The sequence below is a fragment of the Calonectris borealis genome, chromosome 4 (assembly GCF_964195595.1).
Source record: "Calonectris borealis chromosome 4, bCalBor7.hap1.2, whole genome shotgun sequence".
Taxonomy (NCBI): Eukaryota; Metazoa; Chordata; class Aves; order Procellariiformes; family Procellariidae; genus Calonectris; species Calonectris borealis.
Window position 1 is genome coordinate 55,985,722 of NC_134315.1, and position 19,722 is coordinate 56,005,443.

General features: G+C 51.6%; 1 protein-coding gene across 1 annotated transcript; it reads right to left on the reverse strand.

The window, feature by feature from the left end:
* Window positions 1-3,923: 3,923 nt before the first annotated feature.
* On the reverse strand, window positions 3,924-13,287 carry C4H4orf54 (chromosome 4 C4orf54 homolog). Its single transcript, XM_075150475.1, has 3 exons — window positions 9,942-13,287; window positions 8,857-9,845; window positions 3,924-4,296 (listed from the first exon to the last, which is right to left on the reverse strand). Exons 1-2 carry the CDS (start codon window positions 13,285-13,287, stop codon window positions 8,866-8,868), a joined length of 4,326 nt encoding a protein of 1,441 aa, XP_075006576.1. The 3' UTR covers window positions 3,924-4,296; window positions 8,857-8,865.
* Window positions 13,288-19,722: the final 6,435 nt, after the last annotated feature.

Sequence of the window (19,722 nt, forward strand, 5' to 3'; positions counted from 1 at the left end):
AATTCAAGCAATACTGCTATCCACTAAGAGAGTGATCCTATTTTTGATCGTATCACAATATTAGACAATGAAACTAACATAGACCATGAGCAGAAAAAAGTTATTCACCCAACCAGTTGCTCTCTCTGAACACATTACAACAGACAAAAATGCAGTTCTTTGGATATCCAAACCCATATACCAGTCAAAGTTAGTCCGCTGAAACTGGGGAGTTCTTTTTTCATTTAAGTTATATGTGGGGGAAAGAAATGATCAGAGAGAGTCAAATGAAGCAATGCCCCCAACTTCCCTTTGTCCTAAGAAGGCAGAATAAACAGTGAGATCTTGTCAGAAAGAGACTTGCAACACTGGGACAAACTTGGGGAGACTCTGAGTGCGGGGTTTTGGATCTGCTCTCCGGTGGAATCTTTTCTTCTGTTACTGTTTACACGTTGAACGAAGTAATGCCTCTGTTATCACTTGTTCTGCACAACAGCGAAGGCAACTTCGCAAAAATATGACCAAGCAGGGAACTGCAGGCTTACTTGCAGTGTGCCTTTTACTGAAAAATACATTTTATTTACCATAACATTCAAAAAAACCCCCAACATAATACAAATGCTAACTCGTTCAGTTACAAACTTTGGTACTTAGCGGTTTCAGACAGTCTGTTCTCACATGGTCGTGACGTACTGAAGCGTTCCCGACGTGCAACACGCTGCTAGTGCAATTCTCAGAGTGACTCCACTGTCCTTCAATCCCAGGCTCACGGCATCCTGCAGCAGGATCACTTCGGGCTTCAGCTACGCACTTGCCACAGTGTCGTCTACGTTGAGAGCAGCTCAAAGAGTTCATTTTTCTCCAGTTATATATCTCCTTTTTTTTATTTTTCCCCCACAGGCAACAATCATCAACACAATGCGTTCACGGCATTTTCCCCTTTGCCTTATAGCCCACTGCTCTCTCATCAGACATATCACCCACATCCTCTTAACACTCATTATCCTTACTTCACATTTGCACTTTTAAATATCTTTACACTGATAACACATCCCCTTAAAAAAGGGGGGAAAAAGAAAAGAGAAAAAAAAGAAGAAAGAAAAAAACAGAAAAAGAGGAAAAAAAACACAAGCATTTTTAAAGTAGCGTATGTGTTCTCAGGTAGCCACAAGTTAATGGTAATTTATAAGCATAAGGAATGACACTTTGGCCATCAACACTAGAGAGTAAAGGCAGCTTTGAATGCAGACAAGGAAAAAAAAAAAAAACCACACAACCCATAAATACATTTTAAATCATTCATCAACTGTTTCACCAAGGATTAAATTTAACTGAGTGAAACCGATCCTGCCGCAAAAGACCAGAACAACATTCGTGCATCACTCCAGTCCCGCTCAAACTTTTAATTGGATCCTGACCATGGCCCGTCGCGCAGAAGTGGCTGGCCGGCCACTAAACCAGGACACCGGCTGTTGCAGACTCCAAACCCCGACGGCAGGGCTGGGGGGGAACTCGAGCGGTGCACGGGATTTTGCCCTGCTTTGCACACGGGGTGAATTTCAGCTGTAACGTTACTATGACTGCACCGTGAAACATATAATACTAGCAGCTTGTGAACCCTGACACGGAGGGCTTGACTCTTATCCAAGATATGTGGTTACACATCACCCCATCAGCTGGAGAAATTCACCACTGGGTATACATGGAGGAGCACCATATTACCGGGTATTTTTCTGATAGTGCCTTTCATGGCACTAGGGTCCGGCTAGACTCAAGCCCAGAGCTCCGGTTTTATACATATAAAGTGAAGAACCTGAGACTCGGGCCTGCAAGGCACTCAGCGCTCTGGGCCAAGTTCAGCAAAGCGTAAAAAAAGGGTAAAAAAAAAAGGGACTGGGCTTCCACTGAAGTCTCCAGGAATCTGCTTAGATATTTGAAGTTAGAGATGCATGTGAAGGCTTTGCTGGACTGGGTCTGCAAAGCGAAGCTCCTTGCAAAACTGACCCCTTGATGCAAACATGGAGTCTCTTTAGTAATAGACAAAATTAAGCAAACACTGTTTAACATTAGAATTGACACATTCCACTGAAGAAATCTCCCCTGAGAAAATAAATAGCTGTTGGTATTGCCTCATTTCATTGCTTTCGTCTCCACAGGCAGTTAAAAAAAACCCTGCAAAATTTTCCTCCAACAAATACATGTTGAAGTCCTGGGCACTTTGTTTTCTACGCATTTTTTTCCTTTCAAGTATACCGGGTGAAACTGTAAACCCTGAGTCTGTGTGTGCAAACCTATTATCTTGTAAACTGCAATGTGAAACTTCGCTCCGAGCACCGATATAGGAAAAGATAGGACAAAACATTTTTAAACACGGATGCTAGTATTATAATGTACGTACCGTACACGTGTATGTCACAGTGGACGATCTGGTACTCTGGTACCTGCATGGTCCTGCAGTCCGAAGTACTTTTTAGTTTAACACTGATACTCTAGTCGTAATGTCTACGGACTTATCAATCATGAAAACGGTGAAGATGCATTCATTTTCTTTAAGAAAATGCCCGATTCAGCCCGAATCCTGGTAGGAAGTAAAAGCTTGTAACTGTAGACCGTACAACCGAAGAGCACGGGCATTAAGCTTACATGCTATATGCTCTAGCTGGGCACGCCAAGCTCTTTAAAAAGGGTTAGAGTATTTTTTCATTGGATTTCCACAACGATGAAGATAAATGAGAAGATATATGTTAAATCACTCACTATGTGTATACTTGCAGTGCATTTCATCCTGAAGGCAATTTCAATTTGTGCCTGTAAACAAATAAATTGCATTGAAATACAATCTCACATGTATGGTTAAAGACAGTTGTAGCTGATTTTTCTGTATCTTGAGAGTTACTCATGGAAATGAAAACCTGGGGCTTTCTTTAAGAATGGGAAACCCTGAAACTTCCTTAGCAGCAGGAAACCTTGAGAACAGATGCAGGAAAATCCTGCCTGAGGGTAAATGCCTAAGTGCAGACTTCTGGGTTTTGCATTTAGATTTTAGATTTCCAACCTATTATCTTGAGAAAGCTCTATGCTAAATAATTTAGGCTTGATCTTACATTTATTGGCTTCTCAAAGCATTTTACTGAACTGAAATTTTGGGCAGGGAACACACTATCGTAGTTTAGTTTTACTGTCATGATAACAATTCTCTTTTACTGGGACAAACTGGTTGCTGGCAACAAAATCATCAGTTTAAGCAAAGTTTGTTATATGGACATACATATCACGGCATTTTGAGCAATCTTATTTTATATCTTCTTGTTCAAAGGAGAAGTATGTTCTTTAGCAAATACAGATAGCATGGATGTAGCCCTCAGATAAACCTGTCAAACACGGCTAAGGAAATGACTACATATTATGGGGGCTGTAACACTAAATAACTCCTCTCACAGGGGATTCACTAGGATTGTGTTTTCAGCAATAATGCAATTTAAGGAAGAAAAGACTGCAGTCTTAAAGAAAAATAAATGCTGTCCTCTCCTCTAGAACTAGGGTCTAAAAATATTATATTAAATTTCTGGCTTTCCAGTATTTAAACACTGTCATAATGAAGGCAACGTGTGATGTTTAATGCAATACAGAGGAGCAAATGAAAAACGAAAGCAATCAAATGTGTTTTCTGAAATTTACACAATCCATTTTGAACCATTGGATTGGTTCAATGGTTCAATTTTTTATTCCATAAAAAATAAACACTAAAGATAATCTAAACACTACAGATCTCTCCGTTTGCAGTCCCAACTGCAGAAGTACAGAGTATAAAATAGACATCTGATCACAAATCGTCACCAAAACCTTCGGGGAAGACCCTTGTTTACTGCAATGGGAGAGAGCTGAGGGCTTTACTTTTTTTTGAAGAGTTGCAGGGCTGCACTGGATCATCACAATACGTTCCCAGGACCTGGACGAAGCTGTGCATCAATCCACACTGGAACACTGCTGCATTTACACCCTGCGTTTTACAAACAGCTGTAGTGGCACTCCTACTGCTAGCCACCAGCACAGAGGCAACGCCTAAAGCCTCCACATTGGCTTCAATATAAAAACAACTTTGCAGAAAATAATGCAATAATTTAGTGTTGCTCGCATAATTAAATGTATGCATACTCCAAAACTGGGGGGAATTTAGGAGAAAACAAGAAACTTACACACTTGTTTTGTATGATGAAGCAAAAAAATGAGAAAACTGTAGAAGCAGTTTTTAGGATGTATGTTTAGAGTTACCAAGTGTATTTCAGATTAAAGGAGCGTAATTCTTCTTCCTTATCCCTGTAAAAAAAACCAAACACAAAAGCATCGTTAATAAAAAGTAGATTCTTAGAGAGCTGCCACAACCAATTCTTAGAGAGCAATCTTTACTACTCCAGGGAAGCGCGTAGCATTTCCTTCATTGTCACGCTATTCTTGCTACTAATTTCCTAAGCTACTGCCAAGAATCAGACAAAGCACCCGACTTTTTAAACCGAGTCAGTGGTCGGGCAGCCTTATTTTTTGAGCAGAACTGACCCTTGCTGCTCGAGGTGTGAAACGTGCATTGCCTTACGACCCCACGGTTCCCTGCGGACTGGTCCTGGGGAACCTCATGCACATAGGTAGAAAGAGGGCAAAGCGTTCCATCCGGGATTCAAGCGATCCAAAGACCTGACCACTTTACTTAAGGACACAGCATCCAGTATCGCATACATAAGCAAAAGTGAAACAACCCGTAATCATGTGCTCCAAGATTTGTGGAGTTAAGACTTAAATACTGGCCCAGGAAACCATCCCGGGCAAGAAGAGTCATTAAGCTCACTTTCATTGATATCAAGGTTAAGCACTATTTAAATGTTTCCTCCGTAGTTACGGATTTGAACACAAGTTCATGCTTATTTCCATTCGTAGACTGATTTACTAGATCAAATGCTAAAAGCCCTTTTAGTTCTTGGAATATTCCTGTATTTCCCACTAAAATTGGATGGGTGCTTTACTAAATTCTCAGCGAAGGCATAAGTAAATCGTATGTACTGCATATTCCACTGTAAGTTGACTTTTTGACTTAACCATATAGAATATACATTTTGCTGAATAGGGCACAACTGGAACAGTTTTAAAATATTAATTTACGAGCCTTTAAAAAAAATCATTCATATATGCTACCCACACAAAATTACTTTTTGAAAGCAGGCATAGATTGCCTGATGGCAGGTAGGAAGAAACACAACTAATAAGTATATTTGCATTTGGTGACAGAACTGCTCACATTTGACTTAGCCTACTTTCACCACAAAAATAAGCGTCCCATGTATTCCTGTAACTATAAGGTGGCTTCAGTTTAGGCACATGTTTAAACAGAGCACAGAAAAATACCCTTCTAATATTGGCAGTACAATTTACTACAGTTACTTTCTACTTCGCTACATGTTATTTTCTCATTTATTTACCTAACACAAGACAGAAACTCCCCAGAGTACAATGTGGGAATAGATACAAAAGTTAAAAACACGTTTTCAGTCCTTCAGGCTGGGAATGAGCTCCCTTCAGGCAGTCCGCTCGCTACAGGTCGGCACTGTCCAGGTTCAAATGCAGGCAACTTCACTAGAACTGAAAATTAGCATCATTTTTTTTCCGTATGAAGCAAGAAGTGCAGCAGGCAAGAACTATGTTGCTAAAAGCTTACCAACTACTGTGAGCGAAGAAGAGGAGGGAGAAAAGTGACCTCATGATACCTCTCAGAAACCTATACATATTCTCTAATATTTGCTGTATATCAAAAATTTAAGAATTATTCAGAAATGGCATCTTGGATTTTGCCAGAATCCAAATTGATAGGATCCATTTTATCCCATTGATCATGCAGAAAAGACCACCAGCCACAGAAAGAAGTGCTAGAAGAGCAGCAGACGTGTTCTGGAGGATCTGGTGCCAATCGCACCACAGGCATCACACCACCACCAAAGCTTCAAGTCAGCTCTATCACCCTGACCTCCAAGAGGTGACAGAGACCAAGATGGAGCAGTCCCTGATGCAGTGACACAGTTTGTGAATGAAGACGTGAAAAAAATAGAGTAAAGAAAGGAGGAAGATATTACGTGTGCAGTGCAGAAAGAAATACAGGAGTGGGAAAAAAGAGCATTCATTCAGCCTGTTTTGGCTAGTGAAAAAAAGGGACCTAAAAGGACAGTATTTTATTCAAACCCCATGCTCATGTGATGAAATCCAGCTGTTTTAAAATCCATTTTAGGATCTACACAGCATTGTTGCAATCAAAAAAACCCTGATCTGATGTGAAAGCAATTGGAATGAAAAAATGATCAACAGTTCACCCTCTGATTCATATGAAATTACACTCCTGTTTTTGTTAGAGGAAAAATATTACCCCAAGCAAATGCACGCATTTAATTAGGACGAGAAAGACAAAAGAGATACAGGAAAAGAAGTGGAAACAAAAAAAAAAAGCAGATAACAGAAGAAGAGGAGAAAAAGTTATCCACAGGGATACGAAAGTTATGTAGATGAATGAAAATGCTGAGTAGATAGAAGGACAGAACAGAATAACGGGAAAGAAGGCGGCAGCTATAGATGCGATTCCCCTCTGGCATATACCTTATTTTCTACTGAGAGCTATGTGAATAACCAAAGCCTGATGACAAGCTAAACGCATCTTGCAGCACGCAGTTAAAATGATTTGTTTTACTGACTTTCGGAACAGGTCAAGAAAAAAAAACCCACACCGCATCCATTATACGCCAGCAGGACACCTACCTCAGCAGCTCAGAGACGGCAGGGAGGGGGCATCCCTGCCTGTTAGACAACATGCATCTTGGCTTCATTAATGGTAAAAGGTGAAATGAAGTCTTCAAACCGCCAAACGACCTTCTGTAATGAGTATGAAAGTTGCTGCACCACCGATCTTTTGGGGCAGCTTTCACACCTGCCTCACAACGGTAGAGCTCTGACATAATGCAAAAAAGCAGGCCATCGATGCAGTTATTAATGTCACCAATAAGAAAGAGCAATTTGCCGAGAGCATCATCCATGGCAGTGATACACCAGGCGCCATAGGCAAGCGAGCTGCAGGACATGGGAGGATAACTCCCTGGGAAACAAGAGGTGAATCACACCAGGAAATGTGGTGGGTTTCACTTTTAAAGAGTGAAATAAGATCGAGAAGCCAGGGCTTTTCGTTTAAATAGTTGCTGTAAGATCGGAATATCCTTTTCAAAAACACTGAGTGTCTAAACTGAAGTCTCGCAAATAACTGATTTCTTGTGCCAGTGGTCCGAATCTGGCCTATAGACGAAACGGGAAAATCAAATAGCTTCTTCTATTTTATCTAGATACTCTACCAAGACTTTACTGACAAGATTGACTCAAGTAGCACAGCAGAGCTCAACTTAAATTGGTACTTTGCCTGTCCTGAGTGACCCCATAAGGGGCAATGAAAACAACTTAATTTATATCCGGGCTAAAAGAATGGAATTTCAGAGATAAAATATTTACAAGCAGATAAGAAGTAAGCATCTAAAGCATTTCAGTAAGGTTTCATTCAACAAATAATCTACTACATTGTAGTAGATGATGCAAAATAGAAGAACTATGGAAGCAAAAAAAGATGACTCAAGCACTGGATGAAAAAATTTACCCTCTAGCATGCGACTGAACAAAACTCAGCATAAACTGGTGACAAACCCAAACCTCCGACAGTCGCCGCTGTGTCTCTTTGCCGCGTGATATACACTAAGAACAAACTCTGTGAGTCTTCAGTAAGCCACGGAAGACTTTGGTAGCTCTGCCCGATACTGCACTTGATAAAGATGCGCTGTGTGTTTTAATGCAAGTGGCAAAAGGAGGAGCAACACCCATCCTGAAAGCACTTTCTTAATATTTCAGGTATTTTAAAATGAAATGTCATCATTCCTTGGTTATTTTGTGCAAGACATCCTGCACCCTGATTTCGACGCGTGCCATACGCCTAGCCCTGTGCCCTCCTCCTTGTTCCAGACCAGACACTCAACGCTCCCACACGCGTATCCCTGAATTTGGAGGCTGGCCCTGGGTTGCAGCCCTAGGTAACCGGACACTGGCGGGACTGCGGCGGGCCAAGCTCGGAGTAGCCGTGCGAAATTGTGATTTGCAGCGCTGCCCGCAGGCTCCGCTGGAGCCCTCCTGCAGTGCAGGCAGCTGCAGGCACCTCTGCCCCTGCCGGCAGCCCCATGGCACCAGAGGAGCACACCAGGGTCTACCACACGTATCCCACTCCTTCGTCCCGCTAACAAGAAGGACCCGAAATAAGGGTTTGCCTGCATCAGACCCCTCTCCCGCTGTTCCCAAGGATGGGGAGAAGCAGGGGTCCAGGGCAGAGAGATGGGCGCTCTCCTCCTCTTGGGAGGAAGAGGCGAGAGGTGAGGAATCTGGGATGCGCTGCCAAGGCAGGGGGGTCATTTCATGGCTTGCAAGGTGGGTCCAAAGGAGGTGCCCAGCAGCACTCCTCTCAATGGGAGCAAGGGGACCACACTGAGACAGGGCCCCCCAGGCGTGGGACTGCGCAAACACGGGCTGCATGACGAACAACTACGGTGTGCTTCTACTGAAACTGCCTCCGGGCCAAAAAGAAGGGTGTATTTACCTGCTCCAAGGGATACTGAACTGCACTGATGGGCGCGCATAAACTTTGCGTTTCCATCTTACGCCTGTATTTTAAGTCCCGGTGAAGGCCTGCCTGCGGCCCCCGTGCCCATTACTTACCCCCCTCGAGAAGAAGCTGTGGCACAGCTCTCATTTGGTTGGTAACCCGGTCAGCCCTTAACCGTCGCTGGTGACCGCCATGCCTAACAGCCTGCACCAACTCACCTGCACTCTTCACTGGTGCTCCACCACGAAGCGCATGGTGGTGCCGTCGAAGGAGGGCGGCGCGACGATCCGTGGGCCGGTGGCTGGTGCTGTGATGCTGATGACCGGCTTCGCCTCGGCTGCCCCACGCCGTGGCGGCGGTGGGCCCTTACTGGTAGCCACGTAGTAGGGGCTCTCGGTGAAAGCCACCTCTGCCGCTGCCGGGCTGCTGGGCTCGGCCGGGGCGCTGGCATCGCTGCCCGGGTGGGATAGCGGGCGCGGCAGGGCGCCGGCAGGCAGCATGGCAGCGGCAGGCAGGAGGCCGGGGTAGAGCATGTACGTGGCGCCGTAGGCCCCGGCGTTGAGGGCCAGGGGCGAGAGGGGCAGCGGGACGGGGGCGACGGCCGGCTGCTGGGGCACCGGCACCTCCACATACTGCCCGGTCTCGGGGTCGAAGAGGCGCCGCTTGAGCGGCTGCTGCACCGGCGTGTCCACCAGGTAGTACTGCCCGGTGCTCACGTCCAGCAGCACCTTACGCTGCGTCTGCGGGAAGGGCTCGGCCGCTGTCGCCGCGGCGGGCATGGAGGGAGAGAAGCAGAGCAGCGGCGGCGGCGCGGCGCCGGGCAAGGCGGCGAAGGGCAGCGGCGGGCGGTAGAGGGCGGCGGGCGGACCCTCGGCGGGCGGCGGGGCAGCGGCGGGGGGCTCTTCGGCGGGCGGGGGTCCGGGCGGGGGTCCGGGGCTGCCGGGGCGCTTGGCGGTGCCGAAGGGCTGCAGGCTGCACAGCGCCGCCGCCGCCGCTGCCGCCGACACCGGGCTGGGGCGGACGCCGCCGCCCGCCCCTGACAGCGGCACCGGAGAGGGGGGCGAGCCGGGCTCGGCGGCCGCCTTCAGCGGCAGGGCCAGGTAGTTCCCGCAGTCCGGGCCGCGCTCCGCATCGCTGCCGCCCGCGGGCAGCCGGGGGGAGCGCGGCGCCGCCTGGCCCCGCAGGCCGCCCTCGGAGGGGGGCTTGCCTGGCGCGGGGGCTCCGGCTGCGGCTCCTCCGGCCCCGCGGAGGGTGAGGAGGGCGCGGGGGCCGGCGGGGGGCTCGGCGCGGGGGGGCGGCGGGCCGCGCTGCCGCTGCCGGGCCAGGCTCTCGAAGGCGGCCGCCTTGGCCGAGACCTTGTCGGCGGCGTTGTTGGAGGGGCGGCGGAGCAGCCGCTCGCTGCCCGGCCCCTTGCCCGACGGCTCCCCCACCTTATCCGCCGGCGGCGCCGGGGGGGGAGCGGCGGCGGCGGCGGTCGGCCGGGGCCCGGCGCCCCGCTCCTGGCTGGCGATGAGGGAGAGGACGTGGCTGTCGGTGATGGGCAGCGGGTCGCTCTTGCGCTTCCACTCGCGCTTGTTGAAGCTGTAGAGCTCCTCCATGCTCCGCACCGCCGCCGTCAGCTTCTCCAGCGCGTTTTGCACCGGCGCCGCCTTGCCCTCCTCCCGCGGGTCCTCCTCCGGCCCCCGGCCCCTCTCGGCGGGCGGCGGCGGGGGCTGGTGCCGCCAGGGCGCGGCGGATTTGGAGACGATCTTCAGCACGGCCGGCTGGCGCGGGTCGCTCTTGTTGGGGGCGATGGTGGCCACCGGCAGCCTCCCCGAGGTGCGGTGCACCAGGACGGTGCCCTCCGGGGGGCAGGCCGGCGCCCTGCCCGCCGCCTTGGCCCCCGCCTCGGTGGGCTTGCTGCTGGCGTGGCCGACCGTCTGGCAGGTGATGACCACGGGGGAGAGGGACCTGGGGACGCCGGCGATGACCAGCTGCTGCCGGGGTTTCTGCTCCGGGCCGCCCTGGTCGGAGGCGACGCTGCCCTTGTCGCTGCTGTTATCCCCCGAGTCGCAGCTGTAGGAGCTTTTGATGAGCTTCCGCACGTCCCGCACCTGGTGGAGCGGCCCCTGGGCTCTGTGCTTGCCGTCCCTCACGTCGCGCACCAGGAACTGCGGCACCTTGTCGGGGCCGTCGCCGGCCTTGGGCGGCTTGGGCTGCTGGCCCCTGCCCTCCTCCGGCGGCCGGCCCGCGATCTGCGGCGTCAGCAGCTGGGCGATGCTGAAGGCGGCGTCCCGGGGCTGCTGCAGGCTGCCCAGGCTGATCTTGATCTCGGGGGCCTTGGGCTTGGCGGCGAGGGGCGAGGCGGCGGCGGCGGCGGAGCACTTGGTCGCCCGCTTGCCGGGCTCCTTCTCCCGGGGGGTGTGCTGGATGGCGGGGACGAACAGGCGGGACATCTTGGTGGACTTGCCGGCGGAGATCTCGCCCAGGTCGGCCCGCCAGTCGTGCCTGGGGGAGAGCTTCAGCTTGCCGACGGGCGCCCTCTCCTCCTTCCTCTCCGCCTCCCGCTCCTTCCAGGACCTGAAGGCGCTGTTCTGGCTGCGGAGGAAGGTGGCCTTGATGGCCTCCGAGGCGCTGCGCTTCACCTCGCACAGCTCCTCCGACAGCGCTGGGTCCAGGCTGCGGCTCCCCTCGCGGGGCGTCGACGCCTTGGAGGCCGGCGACCGGCCACCGCCGCCCTCGCCCGCCTCCTCCGCCGTCGCCGCGGTGCTGTCCGAGCCGCCCTCCGAGTGCCGGGAGCTCTGCCGCTGCACGCCGCCCTCCCGCTGCCGCTCCCGGCCGCCGCCGCCGGCGGGCTCCGGCTCCCGGCCGGCGCTCAGCCCGGTGTAGGAGGTGTCGGTGATCTCGCCCCGCTCCATCTTGAACTCGTGCTCCAGCTGCATCTTCTTGGAGATGACGTTTTTGAGGAGGCTGGAGGCGAACTTGGACTTCTTGCTGGACCCCCCCCCGCCGCCCTCCCCCGCCGCCGGCTCCCCGCCGCCCGCCTCGGGAGGCTGCCCGGCCTCGGGGGCATCGCCGAGGTCCAGCAGGGTCACCACCCGGGACCCCGCCCGCAGCCGCCGCGGCGCCTCGACGTGGGCGATCTCCCCGTCGAGCTTGCTGACCACGAACTCGAGGGCTTTGGTCTGCGACCGGCCGGAGCGCAGCAGGCTGGGCTCGGCTCTCGGCCCCAGACTGCCGCACTTGAGGTCCAGGTAGGTGGACCAGCGGTTGATGCCCAGGGCATTGTCGGGCAGGGAGGCGGAGGAGGCGCGGGAGCCGGGGCGCAGGGTGTCGAAGTAGGGGTACGCCAGGCTGCGGAAAGCCCTGGCCGTCAGGTTTCGCACTTCTTTGTCGGCATCGTCCAGCTCGCTGACGGCGCTGGAGGCGCCGCTGGAGTGCTCCCCCGCCCTGCCGGCCCCGCACCGCGTCTGCAGCCGCGCGGGGACCGCGATGAATTTTTTCGCGTGGTCGCGGACCGGGTCCGGTTTTAAACCCGCATGGCGTTCAGGAGCCGCGGCGACACGGAGGCTCATGTCGCCTTCATGCTTGGCAGCGTAAATAGTGTTTTGCTTTCCGCGCACGTTGCTAGACTCATTTATAGCCCGGGAAGCGGCTTTGATTGATAGGAGAAGCTGGGCGGCCGGGCTCCCGCCGGCGCGGCCGGGCTGCTTCGAGCGGCTTTCCCCCGAGCTGGCGCGCTTGTCCCCGCCGGGGGTGTCGTGTTCGGAGGTAAGGCTGACGATCTCGGTGCTGCTGGTATTGTCGATGCTGTCCGTCTGGTTGTTGGGGTCGCTGGTGGTCGTGCTGAGGTAGCAGCTATTCTCCTCCTCCTCCTCCTCCGTCGGCGTGTCCCCTGGGGTCTCGTCGCTCCCGAAGGAGGCGTAGTCCACGAAGGAGTAGATCACGTTGTTGTCCTCAAAGTCCCAGCGGGCGGCCAGCCCCGCGTCGAAGTCCATGTCGTGGTCCACCTCGCTCAGCTGGATCTCCTGCGTGCTGATATAGTGCGCCTCGTCGCGGCCGCCGCCGGGGGGGATGCCCGGGGCGGCGCCGGGGGGGGCCGCCTTGCGCCCCGCGTCCTCGTCCTCCTCGCTTTCGTACCCGAAGGAGGACGAGGAGGTTTTGCCCTCCGTCGACACCGGGTCGCCCATTGCGGGAAAGCCGCCCGCCTTGGTCACCGGCGAAGGGCAGGAGGAGGAGGAGGACTCCGGGCAGCCCCCCGCCTCCGGCGGCCCGCCGCTCCCTGCCGGCCCCCCGGAGCCGGGGCCGGACTGAGCGCCGCATCCCGCCGCAGCCGCCGCGCCCGGGGAAGGCGGGCGATCCCGCCTGCGGTCCGAGGATGCTGGCCCCGCGGCCCCGCCCGGCGGCCCGCCGCTCGCCGAGCCGCCAACATCTCCGGTCCCGCCGGCTCCGCTCTCCGGTGCGGGACCGGCCCCTCGCTCCGCGCCGCCGGCCGGGGCCAGCTCGGGGGGCTGGCGGCTCTCCTCCGGCCCCCGCGGCGAGCCGCGGATCTCCACGTATGCCGCCTCCTCCTCCTCGATGGCCGCCTCCGGGCTCGGGCCCCGACCCGCCGCCGCCGCGCCCTCGGGGCCGGCTCGGGGGCCGTCGGGCGGCTGGCCGGGCGCGTCCATGCTGGGGCCGTCGGGGCGCGTCAGTGGCCCGAGGGGGCGGGCAGGTACGTGCCGGCAGGGACGGGCAGCACTGCGGGGACGGGGGGGCAGCGGGCCGCCCACCCCCTGCCCTCCCCTTCCTTCCCCTCCTCCGCCCGACGCACCGGCGCCCGGCCCGGGCGGGCATCACCGCCGGGGGGCGGAGGGGTCGGGTCGGGCCGGGCTCGGCTCCCCCCGCTCCGCACCGCACCGCACCGCAGTCAGCCGCAGGACAGCGGAGGCCCGCTTGGTCACCGCGGGGAGGTGGCTGGTGGCCCTGCGGAGGCTCCCGGGACGGGCCCGGGTCGCGCCGGGTTTTTCCGAGATGGGCGTCACTTGGCCGGCCCCAGGCGCGGACTATACATAGAGCCGGCGTCACTTGCGCCGGTTGAACAAAATCCTATTTTAAACGGCTGTGTTTGCCGGAATAAAGGCGCCCGGACACCCCCTGGAAGGGGAGAGCCGCCCCGGCCTGCAAAGATGCTCCTGCTGCCCGGCTCCGCGGGGAGCCGGCGGCACCGGCTGGAAGAGGCAGCTCCCAGGGCACCGGCTGAGCACCGGCTTGCCTACACCAAACCACCCTCGTCCCACACACAGCAGTGGCTAAACAGCTTTTTTCTTCCTTAAACTACCCCCTGAACCCCGTGTCCCCACTCGCAGGAGGTGTGTTGCAGAGGGGCACTCCGTGGTTGCTGGCCTGGCCCTGCGCTTTCTCAGCAGTCCAGAGAGCCACCGGCCAGGGGACCCGAGCTGGCTCTTTCCAGGAAATGCCGGGTTAGACATAACCAGCACCTAAGACATATTAATAGGCATTTCTATGGCACACCTGACCTTTGGTGGCTGAGGGCTTTACTTTGCGGTCCCCAAGATGACACACTAAAAATCACTCCAGAGCCATGGAAGGAAAAGGCAAGCTGTTAAACACCGAGGAGGAGAAATGGAGGGAAGTGAGCAATGTTGAGGAGCAGCCCTCAGGTATAAAATGCAGATAACGCCCTAAATTTACAGCTTAAAAAACTGTAAAAAAAAAAAAAGCACCTGCACGCTTGGGTGAGCAAGCTGGCCTTGGGCTAGTAACATTGGACATTAGGTAGGGGAGGGTTGTGGAAACCCCCAAAGCATGTACCGGGATCCATGCCCCTACAGCTGTATGCACTGGCATGAGGGGCACGGTGTGCGGCTCTGCCAGGGATGCCGCAGGGATGCAGGGACCAAGAGGTGAAGCAGATGCCATCCTAGACCTTTCCCCAGCACCATCCAGGTTAAAACAAAGGTTTCCCTGTGCTCCCAGCCCCTCACCCCACCCCATAGCCAGGCTGCTCTGCTGCCATCCTCCCCATGGGGTTGCAGTGTTGCCACTGCTTCCAGGAAAAGTGGCCTCCCTCCTTTACTGAACCCAAGCAGTGGCTTGTGAGGGTCCCTGCAGCAATGGCAGGTTTCATATCCCGTTCTGGATAAGGGTCTCTCTGCTGCCTGGAAGAAAACAAGTGAGGTGGCTCCAGCTCTTAGTACCCTACATAGATACATGGTAGTTTCTCAGGCTGCAGACTGACAGCATGAAAACTATTGCTGAAGCACCAGGTGATATTTTAACAGAAAGACACATCCTCCAAACTTGGAGGGTTTGGAGCAAGTCAGGTCATGCGTGGTGAGGCTCTCCCCATGCAGCAGGGATAACTGGTTTTCATCCCTGCTGAGGCTGTCTTGCCTCCAGTGTGCTTTTAATGAGAAGCTGGGTGCCAGCTCTCAGGAGCGCTAGGCTTACCCAGCCTTAATCTTTCCTTAGCCCAGGTTCACGGAGCTTCAACTCCCCTTGTACATGCAACGACTGTGCAGTCCTCCACAGAGCTGTGGTAAATGGCATCAGCATTCCCTGAACACAACTTCACCAGGTTTTGTGTTCCCTCCACGCACATTTTAGACTTGCCCCTCTGTCCCAAGCAGCTATAACAAAACCATGACATAACTAGAGAAAGAAAATATTTTAGCACCTTATTAAAGAGCCATCTTGGTTTTAATTGGCAGTGGGACAAGAGTAGATCCTCAAATACAGTCCTTTCCAAATGCTTGGGATGCAGAGGGATACTAGGTTTTAAACCCCGATCATTCATTGTACTTGGGTGAGCGCCGGCAGCAGTAGCATCCCTGCCTCCTGCTCTGCCTCTCTTCCATTAGATGTTCCTCGCAAACAAGGCCTCCACCCCACGTTCTCATGGCTCCCACCCTCTGATCCCCCAAACCAGACTCTCGGGTGTCAGTCTCTCACATCTTACTCTCCTCTCTAGTATTTGGTTTTCCTGCATTAAGAATACACAATAAATCAGATCTTTGTTCCCGAAACCCGCACAGTTAAAAGTGATGTTGTTTTTTTTAAGTTGTAACAGTTGTTCATATACTCCTGCCAAGATCCCCACCAAAAGGAGCATCGAAACTTGACTCTTTATTTATCTACTTCCACAGTCTCATTTCCAGCTATGGTCCAGAGATGTTTTTTCTGCTGTTTTCCTTTGGTGATATCTTGAACCGAATCCACTCAATCTTACAAAATCAGGTGATGACTCTCACAACTGAGGCTGAGACCATAACGGAGCACTCATACATGTATGTTTATAACATATCTGTGTCTCCACCAGAGGGAATTTATGCCCCTGATGACAAAAATACATACATAAAATCCACACCTGTTCTTCCCCACTTTCAGTTATGGCTAGCCCTGGAGGCCTACGTCCCTTAGGCAGTCAGATCAGTGTATTTCCCATGGCACTAAAAGGCTGCTACAGTGTACAGAGACACCCAAATCCTAATGCCCTTTGAAAAAAGTGAATCTGTAACATCCAGCCTAAGTGCTGTAATCACTGTATGCGTGTTAGAGGAGGGGGAAAAAATTAGGATTTCTTCCTCTTTTTTTTTGTATCAGAAATTTCTGCACTGACATGGTGCCAGCCCCTCAGAGTTGCTTTGCTGCGAGTCTGGCCCTGAGCAAAGTGTAAAATTCCATGGGGGTTTAGGCTTAATTCCTTCTCCTCAGCCTTTCCTCTTAGCTACCTTAGTGTCAGCTTTTGTAGAGCCTATTTCCGAGGTGCCTCATAACCCCCATGCATCTTACCCAAAGCTCGGGTGCACGGCTTGAACCCAGGGACTGACTCCCCAGGAGTGCTCCCCTGTAGGGCTGCCTTACTTTGTAGGCAAAGAAGATCAAAACTCTTCAACAGCTTTGCAAAGGTGCGGATGGTGTTTTTTTCAAGTTTTTCTGTATCTATTACTGTTGCCAGACACACCCTACGGCAAGCAAATGTAAAGTAATAGACCTGTTTGCTCCCAGTCAAAAGTACACAGGAAAACTGTGGCTCCATCACGCCTTCTTGCAAACAGCAATTTCTTGCTCTACGCTGGCAAGACATCTCCATTGATTAATAATTAGATCAATGTGATTTTACTTAATAATGTTGGATATCAGTAACTAACGCATGTCATCCTTATGATCCTAGCAATACTCAGTTGAGGCGTTCATTAACACCAATTACTCTTTTGTGTTTTCCACCTTTAAATCTCTCTTACTCACTAAAGCTACCGATGTCTAAGATTTCTGTATCCAAATCTGTCGTGAATTGTTACTGAAGCTGTCCTGACAACCACATCAAATCTGTATATTTAATGCCTTTTGTAACATAAAAGGTACTCTACTTTTAAGCTCTTACTGTTAAAAATAACAACACACGCTGTTTAGCCACATTCTGCCCTTTGCTAATACAAGGTTAGATCAGACAGGTAAAGATGATGGGAAAAATTCAGATAGGCTGAATTATCTGTGCACCTTAAAATACATCACTCATGGAAGTAGCAGGGAAGTGGGATTTAAAAGGATGTGAGAAGAGGCACTTAAAAGCAGAAAAAAGACATTAAGGATGAGGTTAGGGAGCCTGTAACTATACTCTGCATAGGAGACCATGCAGAAGAAGGCATAGGGGTTTTTTCCTTTAACTGAGACATGGACAGAAAAGTGAACAACTGGTGGAGGAATAGCAGAAGGGGAAGGATTTAGATGAGCTTTCTCTGACTAGGGAAAGGGAAAATATTAATTTGTTAATTAACATTAAGAAACATTAATACTGTGTTACACATTTCAGTTCTTACAGTGTTGAGTCACAGTTTTTAAAAACTGAAGTAGGAATAAAAATCACAAAGAAGTTAATAAAATCAGGCCAATACAGAAGGAAAATCAAAATATTATTTCCACTGAGAAGACAGATGCGGTTCCAGTAACTAAGATGGCCTGCAGGAGAGGTTATGCTTCTCGCATGGAAAGAAATGATGGCTTTCGCAGAAAATAAGGAAACAGCAGAAGGATTCAGCTGCATTCTGTGCACACAGCAAAAGACTTCGTTTCGCTATAGGTTCAGAGAGAGATGAAGAATGATACAGTCATAGGAAGAAGCTTTAATTTTGGCTGATTAGTCTCTTTTGGATAGTATTGGAATACTGCTGGATTCGATTTTTCTCTCAGTAGTTTTTTGATAACATTGTATGTTGTCGAAGTAAGCTTTGCGGTAGACATCGTCTTTGAAATCAAAGTGAATAAATACTTGGCTAGAGTTTAGATGTGTGTGTGAAGGAGAAAGGAAAACTGAAAACAGCACCTTGATTTGCCCTCAGGACTAGTACCCCAAGAAGGAGGGAGCAAAAGCCACTTATGGGAAAGAAGGGGACTTGTGGTTTAGCAATAAACAGTGAAGCCCAGCACACATTATAAATCTCCAAGTGCTACCAGATACATTGAAAGGAAATACAAAACCCACACATGCGCTTTGGTATGGAAACTTTCTAACAAATGCAAGTGGAAATAAAATGAGATTTTTGTAGCTTGCACTAAAACCAGTGTCTCTTCTGGGATTTAGCAAGGGCCTGGCTGGCAAAGTACTGAGTCCTAAGTAAAAACCAACACCTGGATGGGCCAATCCCTTCTCACACAGAAAACGCTACACCAGCTGAGGGGATCGTTCCTTTTCCATCCTGAGCCTGTCAGAGAGATTGAGGGGCTCTTCTAAACACTCAACCTGCAAATGTAAACCATATGTGGGCTTCTTCCCGGCAGACCTCTCCCTTTTAGTGAAAGTCAGACCTTTCAAAGGAAAGAAACTCCAGAGCTGAGTGGATTTCAAGACCCTAACCTGAGTGCTTGAGCTTGCAGGATTCAAAGGCCTTGGTGTGGCCCTCCGAATGGGAGGCCACTTTTCCTTCCGGGAAGAGACGGGATTGTGTTCTGGCCATTGCCTTACGCTCCACAGTGCGCTCCCATGTAACTGAGCCCCTGTGAGAATTGGTGGCAGAAGTGCTTGTTAAACAACAAAAAACTCCCCCCCCCGGCTCTCTCCGGCCCTCGCTGTAAGCAGCTCCTGCTGCATGCCTTACAAGGTCTGCAGAAGATGCATATATTTTTAAAACAGATCCTCCCCCTTGCTACCCATCCTTCTCTTCCAGACCCCAAAATCTCATGCCAAAACAAACAGGCAGGAACGTGATCCCAGAACGAGCTTAGATTTCTCCGGTAGTTTTCAGTCGTGCTGCAAATACAGTCTAAATATGAGTTCATGTATTTATATGGGGAGTCCGCTACTCAGACGAAATAAATTAAATACTTGCTGAATTTTGCATAAATCAGGTTAAACAGTGTCTACAATGCCATTGATACCAGAGAATATTCTGGTGGCTATTACACGTAGACAGCAATAGCACATGCAGACTGCGGGAACATGTTGAATAAGACTATTTATAAACACTTTATTGTCTTCACGAACATCCTGACAGGTGCCTGTGCAGCCTGTCCTGACAAATTTCTGCTTGCAGGGACTTCACAGCTTCCCCAGGCCATCTCCCCTAGTACCTGATTAACGATATACCATCAGAAAGATGGTCCTCAGGTCTATCTGACTCTTCCTTGCTGTAAAGCCATTATTTCTGCTACGGATGGAAGAGGAGATGATTCCCACTCTATGCTGCAGCTTTTTGCATATCTAAGGGTGACCAGCGTGTTTCCTTCACTCTCCATCTTTTCACTAGGCCTAACAGCCCTAATTCACTTAACCTCTACCTGTGGGACATACCTGCTAGATCTCCCATCACTGCTTTTCGGACTTTCTTTAGCACATCTGTATGTGCAGTGCAAAGAAGTGGCCACAAGATGCAAGGTGGAGCCTCACCCCTGGAGAAAAGAGGGGAGAGATGACTTTGTGTCCTGCTCATACACCCCTGAGTAACATCCGCCGTTTTCACGTTGGCATGACCATGTCCTTCAGCTCGAGCCCTACTGCGAGCACGTTTTCCATTCATCCTCCAGTCACTAATGAAAACACTGAACAAGCGCAACCCTGTTGACCGCCATAAGTTCACTACTGATACAAACGATGCAGTATTGGTAAC

Coding starts and splice junctions, on each gene's coding strand:
- C4H4orf54 (XM_075150475.1), bottom strand. CDS start 13,287: ATGGACGCGCCCGGCCAGCCGCCCGACGGCCCCCGAGCCGGCCCCGAG. Junction 9,846..9,941: donor GGCCCGGCAGCGGCAGCGCG/GCCCGCCGCCCC, acceptor CCCCCGCGCCAG/GCAAGCCCCCCTCCGAGGGC.